This window comes from Peromyscus californicus, unplaced genomic scaffold (genome assembly GCF_007827085.1).
Source record: "Peromyscus californicus insignis strain IS unplaced genomic scaffold, ASM782708v3 Scaffold_15__1_contigs__length_86483966, whole genome shotgun sequence".
Classification (NCBI taxonomy): Eukaryota; Metazoa; Chordata; class Mammalia; order Rodentia; family Cricetidae; genus Peromyscus; species Peromyscus californicus.
In genome coordinates, this window is record NW_026294447.1 from 84,761,696 (window position 1) to 84,781,002 (window position 19,307).

Sequence of the window (19,307 nt, forward strand, 5' to 3'; positions counted from 1 at the left end):
AGTTGCTTGGGTGATTCTAGACCCTGTCCCAGTGATGAACTGTCACAGGCTGCGTCAGTTTACATTCAAGGACCCAATTCCCAGGGAGCTCCTGAGCACCTGTGCTGTGGTCCGCCAGAGACGTCTCCCTCAGTGACCCCCATGGACACTCTAGTTTATCAGTGCGTCATCCAGCAACACTGTAACCATTAATTTTATGTGTACGGGTGTTCGGCCTGAATGTATGTCTGTGCATCACATGCGTGCAGTGTCTTCAGAGGCCAGAGAAGAGCATCGGGTCCCCTGGATGAGCTCTCAGGTGGGTGCTGAGAACTGAATGCGGGTCCTCCGGGAGAGCAGCCAGCTCTCCAGTCCTGACATCCAGTAATTTCATAACCATGTATCCACGCGAGCTCACCTCACCGCTGGAAGACCCACCCCAGTCCCCCTGTGCTGGTTTGATCCCACAGCTTGGGGTACTTGATTTGTGTCCTGGAGAAGTTCTATTTATTTCCAGCATTCACTGTAAACGCTGGGTTTGTATTTCACGTCATGCCTATACTGTTGCAAAGAGGCTAAAACAGACAGAGAGCGAAGAGGGAAAAGGCTCACATGTACAGACGACTCTTACACTAGCTAAGCTCCACAAACCTGAGACTTACTTAAACTGTCACACTGCTCTGGGGCACTTTTAACCCTTGGCTGGACTGTGTTTAAACTCTGGTTGGCCTGGCTGGATATGGAGCAGCCAGGATGAAATGGAACAAGCAGCTGGATTCCAAACTACAAACTAAACGTTTGTAAAATAAAATCTGTGGTGACTCTTGACTAAATAAGGCCGGGCCTCTCTTCCAGGCAGCCCATCTAATTATTACTGTTCCGCTACTTAAATCAAGTATCTGGAACCTTCTGCTAAAGCTCTTTAACAATCATCAAGTAAGTATAGTGTTCTTGTTTAAAAACTGTAATTAAATAAGGATGTGGCTTCAAAGTTACCTGCTGTGAAAACAAGCAGCGGCGTTGGGTATTTGCAGAGTCGAGTCTTCAAAGCCACATGGCTGATTGTGAAATTTCTGAATTCCTCTCTCATCTTCAGGGGCAATGGGAACTTTACAAAGTACTGCGTTCCCAATGGCGGCGTGGGCTTTATCTAAAAATACCCTCTGTGTGGAACTCTGAAGTGGAAGGGGGTTTGATCCTTGCTGTGCCAATGGCTTGTTACTGTGCAAGGATGTTTGAAATATTCTCTGGAGGGAAAGAATTGTTCGCTTTGCCACAGGAAGGGAGGTGTAAGCTCCTGGCTCTGCGATTTCTGCCACTCAAGGACTTTCTGCCTCTTACAGTCACCGTACTTTTATTTTTAAGTTTCCATATTTTATATCTGATGATTAAGATTAATTGAAAATCTTAGTAGAATTCATGGAGATTCAAAATGACTAAAACATTAAATTGATTCCACACGCAGAAAATCAATATGAAGTCACCTATACCTGTCAGGGGAAAAAAAGTGTATATGAACCACACTCCCCACTGCTGGGTGTGTGTGTGTGTGTGTCCGGGAGGCCACTGCCAAACATTTTTTGTTACAATTAATTTGTTACCCCCAACTCTGCAAACATCAAAATCACCATTCTCAATTGTAGGGGAAAGGGGTTCTGGGCAGCTCTGGATTCTTTTTCTAGCAGTGGACAAGCCTCCAGGCTACTTAACCCCTTCCTTCCTGAGGTCCCAGGGCTTGCTGGAGAGGAGCCCCGGCATGGCAGAGGACCTATGATCCCTGGGGTAAGAAGTCTACTGGGGCAGCATGGCGCCCAGACGCTCCGTTCTGCTTTCAGTGGCAGAGCCCCCTAATGAAATGGAACCGACAGCTCAGGGAACTAGCCAAGTGAAGCACTACTCCACAATGACTGACTGACTGAGCAACTCCCAGGACATACACCACCAAGGGCTTTACACACAGAGTGTCTTTAAACCCGTGCCGTGTTCCCACACGAGTCATAGAACAACCCCTCTTCATACGGGGAAAACAAACCAAATAATGAACGACAGACTGAAGAAGCATGCCCAAAGCTGCAAAGAAAGTAACAGAGTAGACAGTTCAGACCAGGCCCCCTGACGGCAGCAGCCTCAATCACCAACACACGCCCTGAAGACCAGTGAGTGACGGGGCTCTCCAGAGTGGGGCTGGGCCACAGGATTTCCTGTCTGCCTCAGGAGTTCATCCATCTCTGGTCCCTGCTGAGGATTTTGCTAAATCAAAATTCCAGTGTCCTGCCCTAGACCTACACCAGCATCTCCATGGGTGAAGCCCAAAGAGCTGGGCATTCGTTCACCAAGCCCCTCCCCGAATAATTCTAGTAGACTTTAAAGCCACTGATCTACATAGTAGGATATATGTGGGAAAACTAACCCACAGCACCACATTAAGGCAATTTTTGCTCAATTCTATCAGACTGCAATTAGGTGAAAGAAAAAGTATGAAGGATGACAGCAGGAAACCTTTTAAAAATGCTAGGTATGATACCATAAAAACATGCCATGAACCTGCCTGGAGTCTTTTAGTCTGCTCTCCAAAATTATTTCCCTCAGTTGAGACTCCAGTACCAATGAATTCCTTTAGAAAAGGTATCCACCTCCTAGCATTTCTCACGATGACAGATCTGTTACGAGTTTCCCCATCCTGTCCAGGCCACACACTCAGCAACATGCGTACACACTTTCCTGGGTAACATGACAGAAAAGGGCAGGAGAGTTTCCTCAGTGCTTAAGCTCTATGTCCTGGATTGCGTGCACTCAAAACATGTAAAGAACATGTGTGTTATATACCACCAAGGGTACTCACTGGGGTGGTCTATGATTCACATATCTACTCTGATTAATGTGTGTGTTTATAGGTCTACCCCCCAAAAAGTGTCACAAAGGGTCTGTCAGAGGAGATGGAAACCAGTATCTTCAGCTGGGCAATGGCTACGTGGACATATATACTAACAGTATATATATAACTGGGCTGCACACTTAAGAGACTTCTATGCTCTGCAATGTGTAAATTACAATTTACCTGTCAGAAGGAAAAAGCTACAAACAGGATCCCAGCCCTCAATGTCCTGGTTAACTAAATATCTGATTCTTAAGAGCCAGAGGTTAACAGCTTAGCTTATCCACAGCCCTTCAGCTCACTCTGGACACTGCTTAGGCTGACTGATTAAACCAGTCAACATGCGTATGAGAAACTCAGCCACGGCTACCATTTTACTTACATGGGTGACAACTCTGAGCATTTAAAATGGACACAAATGGACAGACTTAAACAGAAATTTTATTCAGGGAGCCAAGCAGTTTTAGAGGCAGAAACCAAGGCTCAAAAAAGGTTTAGATTTGTTTTTCTTACTCCATCTAGAGTCTCCGAGTCCCATCTTGTTACATTACTTTTCAGCTGAGAGACAGGCTTCCTTACAGTACAAATAGCAAAATGAATCCTTTCTAACGCAGAAACTAAGGGCAGAAGAATTCAAAAAAGTAATTGAGTCTCATGGTGGGATCTGAGGGGGTACTGTTGCTGAGCACCGTGAATTAGAAACCTTCCCTAGACCTGAGTGGAAATGTGGAAGGTATTCCAAATGATCCCAAATGTACACAAGGCTGAACACACAGAAAGATAAGAAAACAGAGACATCCAATAAATTAATTCAACTGAAAAGTTACTCAATAAAGTTCAAAAACAGAAACTTTTTTTTAGTGTAGTACCCATACTCCTAATTTTACGTCAAGTCAGACACTGCTGAAGGTGGCTGAGGAGAAGCCATAATGCTGTTCACAGCTGTGTGGGTGCCTCAGTGTAATAAGCCTGCCACATATCCCTGGTTCATTCTCTAATGATTTCACCCTGAACTGCCTAACGTGGGTGTGGTCTGGCAGGGGGACCACACACTGAAATACTCCTAGAGGGGACGACTCACGTTTATGATGATGTTCAGGGACTCATCATTGGGAAGGAAAATGCACACGCTTCGACGGTCCTGCATGACTCTGTTGTTATGGAAGGTCAGTTTGTTCATTGTGTGTTGTGGGCTCTCCAGGGGGCAGGCTGGGGGTACCGGGTGCTCAGCAGTTGCTCCCAGCACTCCAAAGCCAACTTGTCCTCATTCTCCTGTGGCCAACAGGAGAAGCATCGTGGCGGCCCACTATGTAGGTTTCATAGCTGTAGAGAGTCCACGGGGAGACCTGTGGAGAAAGGGGAAAGTCTGGTCAGAGCAGCGGCAGGCCAGGGGTACACCACTATTCATCAGGCACAGGGAAGGTGCGTTTCAAGCGAAGACTGCTGTTCTCGGTACACGAGAAGGTGCAGATTCTGCCCCTGAACAACCACCTTCACACTCCACTCTCAGACACGAGTTAACAGACATGGTGAGAGCCTGGGCATTCACAGACGACCAAGAACCACAGGCTCAAGGCGATGATGGATCCTGACTGAGGAGCTCCCGGCCTCTCAAGGGAGACGACAGGGTTCTGGAATGAACTACAAGAACGGCATCAACAAAAGCCTCGCTTCCGGGACTCGGGAACACAGATGAGTGTTCTATCACTTTCCTGACCAATCACTCGTGACCTTCATCACTTCACTGGCTGGCTTTACAAAGGAAGCCCTGGCTGCTGGACCACCCACGGGAGCCACAGTAGCCACTGCAATGGATTTCTCCACAGCATTCCCACGGTTATTAAGTCTTCCTTAGTTCTTATGTCCTGCTTCCTCCTAGTTCTCTAACTAGCTGATGAAAATTTAATTCATTAGTTCACTGATCACATAACATACAGCAAGAAGAATGCTGTATGACCAAACCATGTACACACATAAAAGAACTACAGGTCTTAGAAACCGCTCGTATTTTGTCAGTTAACTAGACATTAAGCTGTCCATCCCCGCCCAGAGTTTTGAAGCGTGTAACCTTGCTTGCAAGTACTGAAACTTTTATCTCTGGACTTCAGTAATTCCGCCCTTCCTTTCTGGTTTCTGCCTCCTGGTGTTGGTGAGACCCCGTAGAATCATTTTAAAGCACTGGTGAGTTTTTCCTACTCTTAAGGAGTGTTTCACATGTTGCTGCTGGCAGGACATCCTTCAACTGCAGTGTTAAGACTAGCTGCCTCTCATGTCATCGGTATTTACATTATGCCCCGGCAGCTCTATTTGCAGTCCAGGAATACGAAACTGAATTCCAAGACAGAATCTTGACCCATCTGCTCCTTATAGCTCATTTAAGAAAGACTGTATTCATAGCTGGTAACAGGAGTAAATATGATCTAGTGATTTTTTTTAAACATAAATAAAATACAATCTTCAAGAGAATTATTCGAAACTAAAATTAGGTGGCTAATCTTGTATGTGGTATTTTCTTCTTAGGAAGGGGACTATCCATTGCTCAGACATTCTGTCTTCCTTAAAGGAAAAGGGTAAATGCCTCCCCTTGGTTTCTAGCACACCTCTGGAGGCCACTCTCTACAGTGGATGCTCAGTCCCTGCGTCCCAGGAGCCACTCCCCAAATGCAGTCGCTCATCTAGAAAGTGTTCCTTTTCTATCGACGGTGCCCAAGTACCAGCTCGAAGGATGATGTTGGCTGCATGTGACTCACACCTGGGGGTGGAGACAAACGCAGTGTCCAGGCCACAGTGACACTTTCACTCACGACAACATCCTGCTGTGGAGCACATATGGAGACCACCACTTCATTAAGGGAAGGAACCTAGCATAGTGCTGGATTCCACCCAATTCTCGGGGCATGCTGGGAGAACACCCTAGGAACTGACCCACACCAGACAATGACCCCTCATTGCTACTGCTGGAAATGTTCTCAGCATTTTCAAAGGTATACATCCCTAAAGCAAGCCAGGTACATGCTGGGAGTCTCATCACTAAAGCATGAGAATTTCAAGTTCAAGGCCATCCTGGGCTACTATACATTCCCATGCAGTTCTATAGACAGCAAGTCCCCATCTCACGGAGCCAAACATAAGCCAGGTGTGGTGGTGCACACTGGCAATCCTGGCCTGCAGAGGTCGGAGATGATGGCTGTGCACACTGGGGCCATCCAGCCGGGGCTACACAGGGAGACTGTCGTAAAAACACCAAAACTACGAAAACTCCTAAAACGGTCAACTGTGGGGGCTGAGAGCCTCCCACTCGACCCTCTCTTAAAACTTCAGAAAGTATTAAAGACTCTGAGAAATGAGAACATTGCACACACTCACTGCGCACAGAACACTCCTCTCCCCAAACACTGCTGTTAAGGTCCTGGAGAACAACATCCTTAGGCATACCATATAAACTGAGAGAGGCAGTTCTGGACAGACTCTCCATCATACTACTAAATTCCACGGCCAGTTTCCCTTATCTATTGGAATATTCCTTTAGGCATCTCTTCACTACACAAACTAGAAGCTGTGATTAAATATATCTTACTTAGATCAAACCCTTAAGTGACATGAATCCCACTATAATTCCTCATATTTAAATCTGCACTTCATATTGAGATAGTCCTATGCATTTCCATTTTTAATTAAATCAATTAAAGCAGGATGTTTCTACTGACCTACTTTTTGGAATTTAAAAGTTAAACTGGGCGGGGGGGGGGGGGGGGGGGGGGGGGAGGTGTTCCGAGGTTTAGGATGGATCCAGCCTCATTAAAATTTATCATTTGGGTACAATTCTTATTTTATGGTTCGGATACAGTACAAAAGTCTGGACAGGGCTGGAGAGATGGCTCAGAGGTTAAGAGCACAGGCTGCTCTTTCAGAGGTTCTGAGTTCAATTCCCAGCAACCACATGGTGGCTCACAACCATCTATAATGAGATCTAGTGCCCTCTTCTGGTGTGCAGGCATAAATGCAGACAGAACACTGTATATATAATAAATAAATAAATCTTTAAAAAAACAAAACAAAAAAACCGCAACAAAAGTCTGGACAAAGACGGTGGCGGCAAATTTATTGATAGTCACAGTTAGAAGTGTCACGGCCTCACTTAACACAAGGGTGACAAATCCAAACCCCCTGAACAGAGACGGGATGAAATTAAGCCTTCACTATACCAAGACAGCACTGAAGCGGATTTAAAAGTTCCATGAAAAAGGTAAACACAAATCAAACCAAAACCTATCTCTTACACATACCAGTATAAAATTTAATCTTAAACTGGACTGTCCTGGGAAACAGTCTAGACAGAATTCATACCAATTTGGATTGCAGAAATCAGGTAGAAATTACCAGCTACTTGTTCTGTGGTCTATGCTGAGCCCCAACTCAGTCCCAGGACATTGCTACCCCGAGCAATGCCCTTTTGTCACAGTTTACGGACAACCTAGAGACTGTGTTGACAGTGATCACATCCCCAGCCCTTTTCCCAAAGAGACTTACAAAAAAGATACACTCCACAATCTCCAGCCTTAAAATTTTACCCACATAATGTAGTTTCAGCTTGGATGGAGACAAAAAGGATTCTCTTTCTGGATCTACCTCCTTAGAATGTAAGAAGATGATGATCCTTGTCTTAAAGGCAAACATGATTAGGAAAGACCCCAGCAGCAGCCAGTGTGGTCACTTTATTATCCAATGAAAACAAAGGACGCTATTTTGGAAAGTGGACTATGGGAACCCTACTTACCTTCAACTTAACTGGTTCCCATTCGTAAGGCTAAGGTCACACACAGACTATGTGCTCTCTGCTCGATGAGCAGCAGAACAGCAGGGGCAGCCGGTCCCTCTGACATGGTCAGGGACGCTGTCAAGAAGCCTGAACACTGTTCCGATGCCCAAGAGCACATACATGGGTGGCAACGGCATGCCAGCTCAAGGAAGGTGCAGTTGAGTGGCAGCTCCAAGTACAGAAGTAAAGCCTATATGTAAGCTATACGATGTGATTAAAAAGTCATTCTAAAGCAGTGGTCCTCAACCCATGGGCTGCGATCCATCTGGGGGCTGAATGACCCTTTCACAGGGGTTGTATAGCAGATAGTTACATTATGATTCAGAACAGTAGCAAAATTATAGTTCTGAAGTAGCAAGGATATAATTCTACCGTTGGGCATCAGCAGAAGATGAGGAACTACATTAAAGGGTCACAGCATTAGGGGTGTAAGTACACTGTCCTAAAATGCTATCACATGTCTTCCATAAAACAAGTTCCACACTGTTTTGCTCATGTATTTCATTCATACAAAGTACGTGTGAGAAGCACCCACTAAGTGACAGACAGGCAGTGAGCACACACTGTAGGCCAGAGTGGGTGACGGGACCTATGCTGGCCATGATGTGTGGACGTGTGTTAAGTCAGGCAATGGGACCCCTTGCTGACGGGCTGATATTTGAGCAAACACCTGGACAAAGAGCAGGATGTCGTGTCCTGCTCCGACCCACCCACCCACCCACCCAGCTGTCTCAGGGAAGAACTCCCAGACAGAGGAAGGTAAATGCCAAGGCTCGCTTGATGCCCGGCACAGGTGAAGTAACAGTACCGGTGATGGCTAACGCTGGCTACGCACTTGCTGGGTGCTGGGCACTGCTGCTAAGCACCTGTGGAACAGGGAAGACAAGAGCCACCTCTTTGTCATGTTCCCAGTAACAGGCCGTCCTTTTCCCCCCCGGAACTGTGGTGGGCTGTGTGAACAAGCCACGCTAGGGTGCTTTGCACCACAGAAAACCAACTTTTGCAGACATCTGTTTCTTTTTCTTCTTTCTGGTTTTTCTAGTCAGGGTTCTGGGGGCTGGAGAGACGGCTCAGTGGCGAAGAGCATGGGCTGCTCTACCAGAGGATCTGGGTTCAATTCCCAGCACCCACATGGCAACTCACACCTATCTGTAACTCCAGTTCCAAGGGATCTGACACCCTCACACAGGCATACATGTAGACAAAACACCAATGCACATAAATAAAAATAAGTTATATATATATAAAAAAAAAAAGACAGGATTTTGTTGTGCTGTCCTGGAACTTGCTCTGTAGACCAGCTTGGCCTCTAATTCACAGAGATCCGCCTGTCTCTGCCTCCCAAGCGCTGGGATAAAAGGCGTGCGCCACCACTGCCTGGCCTGATAACTGTTTCTTGTATCAAAACATCACCTCTACTTGAATACTTAGCTCAGCCACTTCCAATTCTGCCTTTTCTTGTCTTGTCTTTGCAGATGTGTGAGTGGGGCCACTATATTTCCCCAAAGGCCAGACTCATGGAATACCATTCATCAACTGCTGGCTGTCTGCATACAGCAAACATCCCCGACCAGTGAGGCTCCCACGGAAGACTGCTCAGCCTTGGCACTTGTCATGATCTGAATGTGCAATGGATCCTAGGCACCCTTTGGGGACATTGTGGAACTTTCTCAATGTCAGGCACAGCTGGACGGGGGGAGCACCTAAGAAAGGCCTGTGGAGGCTAACCCATCCCGGGCTGTTTCCGTTTCTCCCTGCTGCACCACCACAGAGGACACTGCCGTGGACCCTGCGGGACGGCCTGCGCCTTCTAGATCTGTGAACGGGAATAAAGCGTCCCTCCTTCAAGGTGCTCCCAGCAGGCACTCCATGACAAGGAGGAAATCAACTAACCCAGTACTACTGTTATTTGGGGGGGCCAAACAGTCTCTGTAATGGGGTTCATCCTGAATCACATGTGTTTAGCTACATCTTGCCTCTGCCCATTAACTGCCAGAAGTCCCTCTCTCTATCAGCTGTGACAACCCAAAATGTTAATGGACATTACCAAAATTTACCCTGGGGCAAAATTATCCATGGTCAATACCAATGTTCTATAAGTTTCCATATAGAATTATTATGGGCTGCTTTTTTTTAACCACCCACCTATTTTTTTAAAGTAATAAGCTTTTACTAAATACATGTTAATATCTATTTTTAACTGTGTGCATGTGTGCATATGTGTGTGTAAGCAGGGCCCTCTAAGACCAGAAGAGGGAGTTGGATCCCTGGAGCGGGAGCTATAGGCAGCTGTGAACCACCTGACGTGTGTGTTGGGAATTAAACACAGGTCCTCTGAAGGAGTTCTTAACCCCTGGGCCATCTTTCCAGGTCCAAATGTGTATTTTTAAAAGTAAATTAATTTAAAACTAAGTATTTTAAATTAAGTTTAAATTTAAAATTAAATTAAAAATCAGGAAAAAAAATCTGGTTGGAACTCCTAAAAGTCAATTTCTTGAATGAACATGGCCTGCAGCTGTAGAATAGCTTTGAAATTCAGCTATGTGGCTGTGCATTATCAGACTGCTCATACAGATACGCCCATCACTGTGCACGTACTCCAAGGAGCTCTCTACTTTGAAGACCAACCTGGAAACATGACATTTGACTTGTGATCTGCCTGGATATTTTATCTTACAAAGGATTTTAAGAAAGGGTTATTTGCTTCTAAGAGATACTAGAGAACAATAAAACTTACTTTTGTCATTTAGCTAGAGGAGTAAGTGGGATAGTTTCTGTTTATGGCCAGTTTTTATGTGTATGAGTGCTTACCTGCACACACACACACACACACACACACACACACACACACACACACACACGCACGCACGCACGCACGCACCACATGCATGCCTAGTGCTCATGGAGTCCAGAAGAAGTCCCCTGGAATTGGAATTACAGAGGTTCGTAAGCTACCATGTAGGTGTTACAAACCGAACCTGGGTCTTCTAAAAGAGCCCTATGGCTAGTTTTGTAGTGACTATTGTGGTGAGAAGAGAGTGCCTGGGGGCTATTACCCACCTGCAGCCAAACGCTCTGGAAGAACATCTGTTTCCTGCTTGCTCATCTGCACTTTCCAACCTTGCTCCAGTAGAGAAATAAGCACTGGGGGAAGGGTGAGGCTACATCTCCACAGAGCTGGCCCCCAGGAGTTTTACAGCATGCACAAAACAGAGCAGGACAGACCCGACCTCATCAATCAGGCAAACCTAGGTCTTAATCCAGATTCCACAGAATACCAGCTGTGTGACCACGTGCACATTTCCTAATCCGAGGCCAAGTCTTCATTTGTAAATCCATAATATTGGCCTCCTAAAATACTGGATAGATTAAATGGCATAAGGAATATAAAATATTCAGTGTCAAGGTTTTTTTGGGTAGGAAAGGACGTTTGCTAGCAGCTATGAATTTCCAGGTAGGGAAAAGTAATAGCTACGACTGAGCCATGTAATAAAGTCATCCCACAGAGAGTGCTTCATTCCACATCTTCATAGCCAGCTAAATTACAGGAAGTTTATCCCGGGAAAGCGGACGTGCATTGCTGGTTGTACACGGTATAGTGACATTGTATTAGGCCATTACCCCTTTGAAATTCTGGAAAAAGAGCAAGGCATTGTGGGCGTGTGTATTCAAATGTGTGCTGGCTAACCAAAGGATGCACAGAGGTAGATTAGTTTTTGACTTGAGAAGAATATTTGAAGGACCAAATGTGTCATACCGTGATACAATAAATGTTACAATCTCCTACATTATGGTTGGCATGGCCAGTGAATACAACCTATATGGCTCCATCTATGACAGGCATAAAGATGTTTACATCACAGAACTTAACAATTCCACGTCTGGAGCAATACTCTGACCAAAGCATAATACACTTTTGAATGAAAGCATCCAGCAAAGTATAACCATGGAAGTGAGGATGGAAGAAATGAGAAGTCTACCCACAGCAAGGTGCTTGTAAACTGTAGTGCAACGGAATGCTGTCAGTAAGAGCCATTTGCTACACATCCCTTCAAATCACAAACACCCACAACCATCCACAGCCACTGCAACTACTGGAGTAATATAGGGACCCAAACCAACAAATAAGCCAACGCCAGCCGGCACCCTAGTACTTGGTAACATATTGCAAGTTGCATATTCTGTATTTGAGATTCTTGGAACCAGAGTGTTTCTGTATTTGAAATTCTTGGAACCAGAGTGTTTCTGTATTTGAAATTCTTGGGACCAGAGTGTTTCAGATTCTAGAGGTTTTACATTTTTGGACACCTGCACAGACTTACCAGCAAATGTTCCTAATGTGAAACTCTGACTTTAAAACCTCTGGAGCATATGTTGACAGCTGCCCATAAAGCTTCCTACCCCCGTATTCTGGTTTATGACTTCATGTTAGAGATGACATGTGAGAGCCCGTGTGTACCCCTGCTAAATTCTGCCCATCAGAGCTGAAAATCTGTGAGGAGTCCAAGTTAACACAGTAGAAAGAACAGAAATACTATGACATCCCAGTTAAATGCTAAGTGATGCTATACAATGAGACAGCACACTCATCAGGTTGACGTCCACCAACTAGTCGCCTGCTCTAGCTACCCTGATGTTTTTGCACCCAACTGTTGCTATTTTGACTTCTGCTCCCAAGCTCTGCCCTCTACCATTGTTATTTTCTGTAACGTTCACACTCACTTGAGTGAGAAGGTTAAGCAAAGGGCAAGATTGCTGTGGTACTTGGGGAAGTAACATGACTTTTCTTACCCTAGAGACTAACAGCACAGTCCTTCGAAGCATGACTTGGATGCCTGTTCTCTAGAGTGAGGAGGAACAAGCATCATACTATTAATCAGCGATTGGAAGGGCTTTGTTCCTGGAGTCCATGAAGGGAGCCAGGGTGACCTCCTGCTCTTCTAAAACCCTGATGGAAATGTCATATTCACCCTGGTCATACCCCAGAGAAAACGAAGTATCATTCAGTTAATCAGCCCTCTTACCATCGGAATACTTATTGGGAGAACACAGTTTCACACGCCACGGCGATAAAATGAGAACAAACGTCCTAATTTGTTTTGATAGATAATCTTTCCAAACACAAAGAATGAGGGGAGGGGGGTAAATAACAAAGTGATCTTCAAAGCTTGAAAGATCTGACTGCCATACATAAACACTGAAAAACAATCTCAGAAAGGAAAAATAATACTCCTCTCCTGCCGTTCACCCCTTTGATGAGCTGCTCCCCGATTATCTGCTGTTCTCACCCAGATTCCGGAGTTCTTGGACTGTATTACTCCTTAACCACACCCTCCCATGCGACTGTGTTAATAAACACCCCCCCCCCCCCCATCACGGCTAACACACCCACTCATATTCTGTAATGGCTCAGCACTTCTCTGGAACACGTGACTGTCTGTCAAGGGACTGTGATCCCTGTCACTCACATTTTGGGTCACCGCAACTCATTTCACGGGTTTTCTCTTGCTGTTCCGTCTGCCCAGGATAGCCCCCCTCGCATCCTGTCCCATCTGTCAACTTCTTCAAGAGAACAAACACCGTCCTTCCTGCTCCTTAGAAAGTGCAGGTGCTGGTCTAGAAAGCCTGTCTTCTCATCCCCGGGTGGTGAGCAGCTGCCGCTTCCGCTCGGGTCGGGGAAGACGATTTGTCTCCAGGACAGGTCTGTATTAGCCTGGAGTAGCTCTATGTCTGTCCTGGGAACCCAGTGAGACTGACTTGCCAAAGAAGCAAAGAAATTCCTTAGTAAATCACAGAGTGAGGTCCTGTCTCAAACACCAACCAATAAGCAAGCAAGCAAGCAAACGAATCCTTTCTTTCCTCAGTGGTATGAAGTACTGACCACAGCTTTTTGAACATCTTCTACAAGGGTTATAGACAAAATGGCACATCTTTTCTTTTCCTCTAAACGTAACGGGCAAACAGTGAGAATACTATTCCCCAACACTATCAAGAGAGAAGTTTTTTTTTTGTTTTTTTTTTTAAAGTCTCCACAACTTCTGGTAACATCAACTTGGATTCGCTAAATTGCAAGTGCCAAAAAATCCTCAACTGAAACCTGACCGGTGGAGCCAACTGCTGGATTCTTTGTTCCCTGTTTCCTAACTCATCAGCTACTCACCAGCTCTATGACTGTGGGTAAGTGCTATCACCTTTCGGAACAGTCCATGTGCTGTAGGGTACTGTAAGGCATACGGCAAGTTCGACGCAAATCTTACTATTGTTAAGAAACGTGACTCATTAAATAATTTAAGGAGATTTATAAAGCCGATGTCTTATGTGGGTTTGATGCAGGAGCACACAGTATCATCTAGGACCTAGTTTCTTCCTGATATCCCGAAATCAGTCCCATCTGAACCAGCATCTCTTAGAGGGGCTACCATCAGCCAGCATGTGGTAGGTGGCAAACAAAAATACTTAACTAATGTCATGGGTCACAACGCCCCATCAAAAGCCAGGAACAAGTCCGCCTCCAGATCTGGAGATAGAATCAACTTCCCTGCAAGCAAATGGCCTTTTAAAACCAAAATTGAGTACCGTGGGGAAGCTGAGATGGTGAGGTAGATAGGCCATCAGCAGGGAGGGCAGAAGGAACGCTGAAATTCATGAATTTTAAACCACAGAAACATTATTTCCACAGCCATCTGCATTCAAAAGTCATACCAGGTTTAGCAACGAGGCACAAAAATTCCTTTCAACCAAGATGACCTTCCAGTCTGACACTGCCAACAGAAAGGCTGCTCTCAGGGAAAATACTGGACCGAGACGCGTCTGCTTCTAATTTCTACAATGAAATCTTTGATTCCTCATTCACGGGGCTTGCACTCAATTCCATCTGCCACAGGAATTATGGTTTTGTAGATGATGATTTTTGTTGTGAAATTCTCATTATTTGAGATGTGTGTGTGTGTGTGTGTGTGTGTGTGTGTGTATGAGAATATATATGGAATTCTAACATTAACTTTTTGGATGTTTCTCCTGAAATACTTTTGTCCAAAGAGAACATAATTGTAACTCCTTTAGGAAAGACTGAATGAAACATCTGAGAAGTTGCTAACTTTCTTGGAATACTGCATATTTTCCATATCATGTATTTCCTCCTAACAATACACATACTAGTTGGAAACAGAGACATCCACTACCAAGAGTAACATACTCAGCATTAAAACCACTCATAGGGAAAATGAATGAACTACAGCTACAGATGAACAAATATACATTTCAAAAATGATGAACCAAAAAAAAAATCAAGTTAATAGAAAGCTATATGAGTCTATCTCTAGGATTAGCAAGTTCAAAAATAGGCAAAATTAACAAATGATTCATTTAGGAAGGACGGGACGCACATGGCCAAATGACCAAGGGAAGCAAAGGAATGAGTCATCTCAAAACTGTATGAGAATTACATATAAACACTTTATTCTATGTGTGACTTTCCAATTATAGAAAATAAAACCAATCCACGGGGTATTGATGAGAAAAATAACCGCATTATTAGCGATCGAGTTTTTAAAAAGATATACAAAGGCGGGAATATATGTGATTCTGCTATGACTGCTTGCCACACTTCACAAGGCGATCCACTGAGGACTGTAGGCAGTTTATCGAATTCTAAGTTACTATCAAATATTTCACCTAGCACATAATGGTTATCATGGCTTTGAAACTGAAAAACAGCCTCAAGGGCACTTATGCTAATGAACACTTAGACAATTTTGTGACAACATGTGTGCTCACGTCTTGAGTTTCCAAGTATACTAAATGGAAACACTGTAATAAAGTGCCATCAGTGAAATCTTCACCACTGCCTCTTAGAGACTAGCTGAACTTGAGAACTTGACAACTAAGATAACTGGCACTTGACCAAATGACCCTGTTGGTGTGGGTTGGGCTTCTCCTTACAAGATTTTCCTTCCCTAGTTTAAAACAGTAGTGGACATGAGGTAATTTAAATTTCTTCAGAAGGCACAACAGCTACATATTTAATAGAAAGTTAAGAAACATCTGGAAGTATTTAACTACCTCAAACATACTCAAGTGCTAATACAATGTCTTTTCTACCTTGACTGCCACAGAATTATACCGGGAAACTTACGAAGCTAGAGAAAGACTCTGAGGTGCCAGAAATTCAATATCAAATATATATATATATATATTTATGAGACTGAGGTTTACTGTTAACAGACACACCCAAACATGTGGCAGTTCCACAAGATACCATCATGTACATGCACACATATACACGTGGCCTGTACACATGTAGTCTGGGGACAGACACCCTTTTCAGTAAAAGATCAAAAGCATAATCTACAGGCTTCAAAGGAAAATTTTCTAACAAAGCTTTATATTGCTATGAAGTCTTGTTTTACACCCCCTTGGGGATTTTGCTTTGAATACATGAGTTGGAGACAAAAATGTCATATACAGACAGAACTGTGATTTATGGCTTAAAGAGCTCTTAAGAAAAACGATAAAAGTGTTTGCTCTGTGCATGACCTATTTTTCACAGCTTCACAAAATAGTCCCTCGCACACAGGGATTCTCTACCAGACACATTAAAAATGTCTGCCCCAGCCCGGCTTTGGTCAACAGTCCCTACAGTGTCATTAAATCCATGAGCTGGTCTGCTCTGAGGAAACCGAGGTGGTTTGTGTCCCTCTTAGAGTGGCTGATGGGAGATGGTGGGAAGCCACAGCTACGGCCTTTATGTTGTCCCTGGGGAATCTTCAGCCTGGAGCTGTCTCTTTTACCCAATAGCCAGTATTTAATTCCTTCAGCTTTCTCACTTCTGGAAGGTAATGGCCAAAAAAATGCCAAGTCCACTAGCTGGAATGTCATTTTTGAAGGGTGCTTACCTGTGGGGTAATGTTCTGCTTCCCCCTACGCCAATTCACAAGTCTTATTTCTCCAACTCTTTTCACTGGGGTTTTGAATCAAGATAAAAATCAAGGGCAACTCCATGATTATCCATTTCTTCTAAGGCGGATGGAAAGAAAGCCATGGCCTGAACCTCTGTGCCCTATGGTATGTGAGGCTGCCAAAGTACAGAGGTGAGTCACGAACAGCCTAGTCAAGTTCCCTGGGCCTGACCCACCTGCTCACTGCATTCTGGTTGTGTGCTGTGCATCTCCCTCTACACTGCACATTCCTTCTTACAGTAATCACCCACTGACACTGTGGGAGACTTAGTCTGGCTTTTAAAGGGTGTGGAGGAAGGAAATCAGAATCACACCTTACCCTACACTAACATGGTTAATCTTCCATGAAAAAAATGGGACCATCCCTCAATCTTGAAGGTTACAGTTTTAAAAAGTCCCAAGCCAAACAAAACCAGAAACTACCCCACCTCGGCTCAGTACTTTTTTCATAAGACTGTGATCACACCGGAAAGACAACTATTCCTGAGATGAGCCAGGGACTTTCAGCCCAGGCAAACTGGATGTGCGGCTTATCTGTGACCAGCTGTCACTCACGGCAGGGCCAATGCCTCACACCGGTGGCACAGTGCCACCCCATGAACTCCCTCAATCCTAACCAGGACAAGCCCGTCTACGGCTAGTGCTCTCAACCATTTCATCTGTGCCTTCAAAAGTACTCATCTTGCCAGAATAGTGGCAAGTACCGGCTTTAATCTCAGTACTTGGGAGGCAGAGGCAGGCAGATCTTTGTGAGTTTGAAGCCAACCTGGTCTACACAATGAGTTCCAGGACAGCCAGATCTACACAGTGAAACCCTGCCTCAAAGTAAAATAAAAATAAAAATGTACTCTTGATCCAGGGAGATGGCTTATGCACAAACCTGACGACCCCTGAGTTCAAATCTGGTGCAAGGACAGAAGCCACTCCTGAAACCCACCCTGACTCTGACCACCATACAAGCACCACGGATACACACACCCCAAATAATTAAAAATACTTGAGTGTCTAGACTGGGGATATGGCTCACAGGCAGAACTCCTAGCTAGGGTTATGTTGGGTCCTGGGTTCAAACTCCAGCACCTAGGGATGAGGAATGGGTTAAGAAAGCATGTCACCCCTAATGTTGAGCTTCCTACTATGGAGAGCTGGGTGAGGATTCTTTCTCATGTATAAGATCTGCAAAATGTCATCTGCTGTCGATACAGGTCACAATAATCAGATGATCCTAAAACTTCCCGTGACAAGTCTTCCTTTCAAAAGCCATCTTCCAATTAGAGTTTGGAAATGATTCCTCTGAGGGTAAAGGATGGCAGTTTCCCAAGCTGCCACGCATGGTAGCCAGAGGATACCTGTGCTCCAGGTTATCAACATTAGTGATAAGACCTTCATTTCAGTCTTACCTTGGCAACACTCAGGATGAGACATAAATTTCCTTAGCAGATGAGTGCTCGCTGGAACCATGCTTCAAAATCAGCACAAGCACAGAAATTATGCATGAAACACCCCGGAGTGTTTTGTTCTCCATATTTTCACAAGTATTTCTTCTAGTTTGAGGAGCTTTAAAGATTTAAAAACAAGTCAAAACCACCGTATCTAGGAATTTCTAGTTCTTGCTGATTTCCATCTCACTGAGACGTGGCGATTGAGATCAGAGCTGGAGTGGGAGAGGCAGCTGGGACCTGGGCAGCACAGAACACTAAAGAGGATGTCGAGGTGCAAAGTGAGGGCCAAAGATCTATAGGGTGGGGGGAACATGCTGGAAATCACCGGCCAAGTACTGATTGGTGCCTGTATGGAAAAAAAGTCCCACAAAGCCAAACACAGCATCCTCAGAAAGCAATGGGCCAATAATCCCCAGAGTTCACTCACAGGGTCTGGGAATGGCTCTCGGTCCCATCAGCCAGGGAGAACATCTCCCTAGCATGCATGGTAACAGATGGCTTACTCTGAAGGCCCTCCCCATTGCAAGTCTCCGAAATAGCTATAGTGTGAAAGCAACTCTCCAAATACCTTATGAGCTTCAACTCTTCCGAGGACCAAATGGAACTAGCATGCTAGAATAGAGTCCAAACTCAAAACCCGGTAACTGGTACAGATGTTTAAGTTGACAGACTCAACAATCTAGATGAAATCTTCAGATGTTTCAAAAGACACCATCTACCGAAGCTCATTGGAGAAATAGGCTACCTGAATACACCACTATCTGTCACACAGATCAAATTTCTAGGAAAATTGACAAAGGAAATGCCAAGTGCAGATGCTGTCCCTCCAACTACTATCATGTTTAAAGAAAAAAAAAGCCAATTCTATACAAATTTTCTAGGAAATTAAGGAGAATTATTTCCCAAATATTTTTATGAGGACAGCATTTTCAAAACCTAATCATTACAAGAAAAACAAACAAAATGACCAACATCTCTCATGGACATGCTTAACAAAACTTGGTGTATTGAATCCTGCAAAATATAAAGGACAAAGATGAAGCTGGACATGGTGATGTACACCTTTAATCCCAATAATTTGGAGACAGAGGCAGGTAGATCTCTGAGTTTGAGGCTAGCCTGGTCAACAGAGCAAGTTCCAGGACAGTTGGGCTAGTCAGAGAAACCCTATCTCCAAAATCCAAAACCAAAACCAAACAAAAAACTCCAACCAGGAGGAAATACAGTAAGTTTAA

General features: G+C 44.5%; 1 protein-coding gene across 3 annotated transcripts in view; it reads right to left on the bottom strand.

Moving 5' to 3' along the window:
* Nucleotides 1-19,307, bottom strand: part of Frmd6 (FERM domain containing 6) — a 70,899-nt gene that overhangs the window by 32,566 nt on the left and 19,026 nt on the right. For all 3 annotated transcript variants that reach the window (XM_052739655.1, XM_052739656.1, XM_052739654.1), the window contains exon 2: nt 3,936-4,200. In XM_052739655.1, the coding sequence (XP_052595615.1) occupies nt 3,936-4,034 (99 nt within the window). In that variant the 5' untranslated portion in view covers nt 4,035-4,200. The remainder of the gene's footprint in view (nt 1-3,935; nt 4,201-19,307) is intronic.